At 42.6% G+C, this 1,094-nt stretch overlaps 1 protein-coding gene across 1 annotated transcript; it reads left to right on the top strand.

Moving 5' to 3' along the window:
• The first annotated feature begins 213 nt into the window (after positions 1 to 213).
• Positions 214 to 1,062, top strand: LOC111648747 (bridge-like lipid transfer protein family member 2). The gene is made up of 3 exons (XM_023398489.2): positions 214 to 414; positions 522 to 643; positions 748 to 1,062. Exons 1-3 carry the CDS (start codon positions 303 to 305, stop codon positions 949 to 951), a joined length of 438 nt encoding a protein of 145 aa, XP_023254257.1. The 5' UTR covers positions 214 to 302; the 3' UTR covers positions 952 to 1,062.
• The last annotated feature ends 32 nt before the right edge of the window (positions 1,063 to 1,094 follow it).

Raw genomic sequence — 1,094 nt, 5'->3', positions numbered from 1 at the left:
TGCTGAACAATTACACCAAAGTGTCTCTACAGCTGTAAAAAATACATGTCTGAATGCACAAATGGTTGATCTTGTTTATACTGTATGTTGAGAAATAAAGCAAATATCACCAAATGTCTTCAATGCATTACCCTGTCGTGCCACATATATTTTTCTCCATGTATACCTGTACAGCGATTCTGATTTCCTATGCTATTGCGCAGTAACACTTCCTCTTTTCAATAACCGTAGACTGGAACCAGCCAGCTCAAGTGAACGAGGCTCAGCAGGTTCAGCGAATCATCTCTCGTTGTAGCTGCCGGATGCACTACATCAGTTACAGTCACGACATCAACCCAGAGCTGGCCACACAGATCAAACCACCAGAGCTGAGGAATAACCATGAGAAAGAAGACCTACTGAAAAAACAGGCTGGTATGTCTGGTTACAAACAGTATGTCTTGAATCTGCACTAGATTGCATCTAGTGTCTTGTAATGCTATGCATATAATTTAAATAGTGTTACTTTGTTATTTTTCCAGGGGCTGTGGACACCTTCACCCTCATTCACCATGACCTTGAGATATCCACTAACCCTGTCCAGTACGCTATGATCCTGGACATTGTCAACAACCTGTTGTTACACGTGGAGCCAAGACGCAAGGTAGGATGGAGCATCAGTTGGCAAATGGTCAGAATATTTCCATGTCCTTACCAGTGTTTCATCTTTGCTTATGCCGTGTTTTTTTCCCTGTTTGGTGTGTCCAGGAGCACAGTGAGAAAAAGCAGAGAGTGCGTTTCCAGCTGGAAATTTCTAGCAACCCGGAGGAGCAGCGAAGCAGCATCTTACATCTCCAGGAGGCTGTCAGGCAGCACCTTGCTCAGATTAGACGCCTTGAGAAGCAGATATACTCCAACATCAGGGTGAGCCACTCATTGCTGCACCAAAATATAATTCACCACCTAAATTAACACTGTTATTTAAAGCTCTTGGTCCATCTGAAGACATATTAATTGCTGTAAATATGATGTGTTAACATGAGCTAATCAGCTAAGAGAAAAGGCTTGGTCCGTGATGTTTTCAATCTACATTGACTGTTGCATTTACAACACTC

This window comes from Seriola lalandi, unplaced genomic scaffold, assembly GCF_002814215.2.
Source record: "Seriola lalandi dorsalis isolate HSWRI2012SDOR001 ecotype SW California unplaced genomic scaffold, Sedor1 jcf7180002046833, whole genome shotgun sequence".
Taxonomy (NCBI): Eukaryota; Metazoa; Chordata; class Actinopteri; order Carangiformes; family Carangidae; genus Seriola; species Seriola lalandi.
The sequence above is the reverse complement of the archived record's forward strand: the minus strand, read 5'-3'. Positions and strand labels throughout refer to the sequence as shown.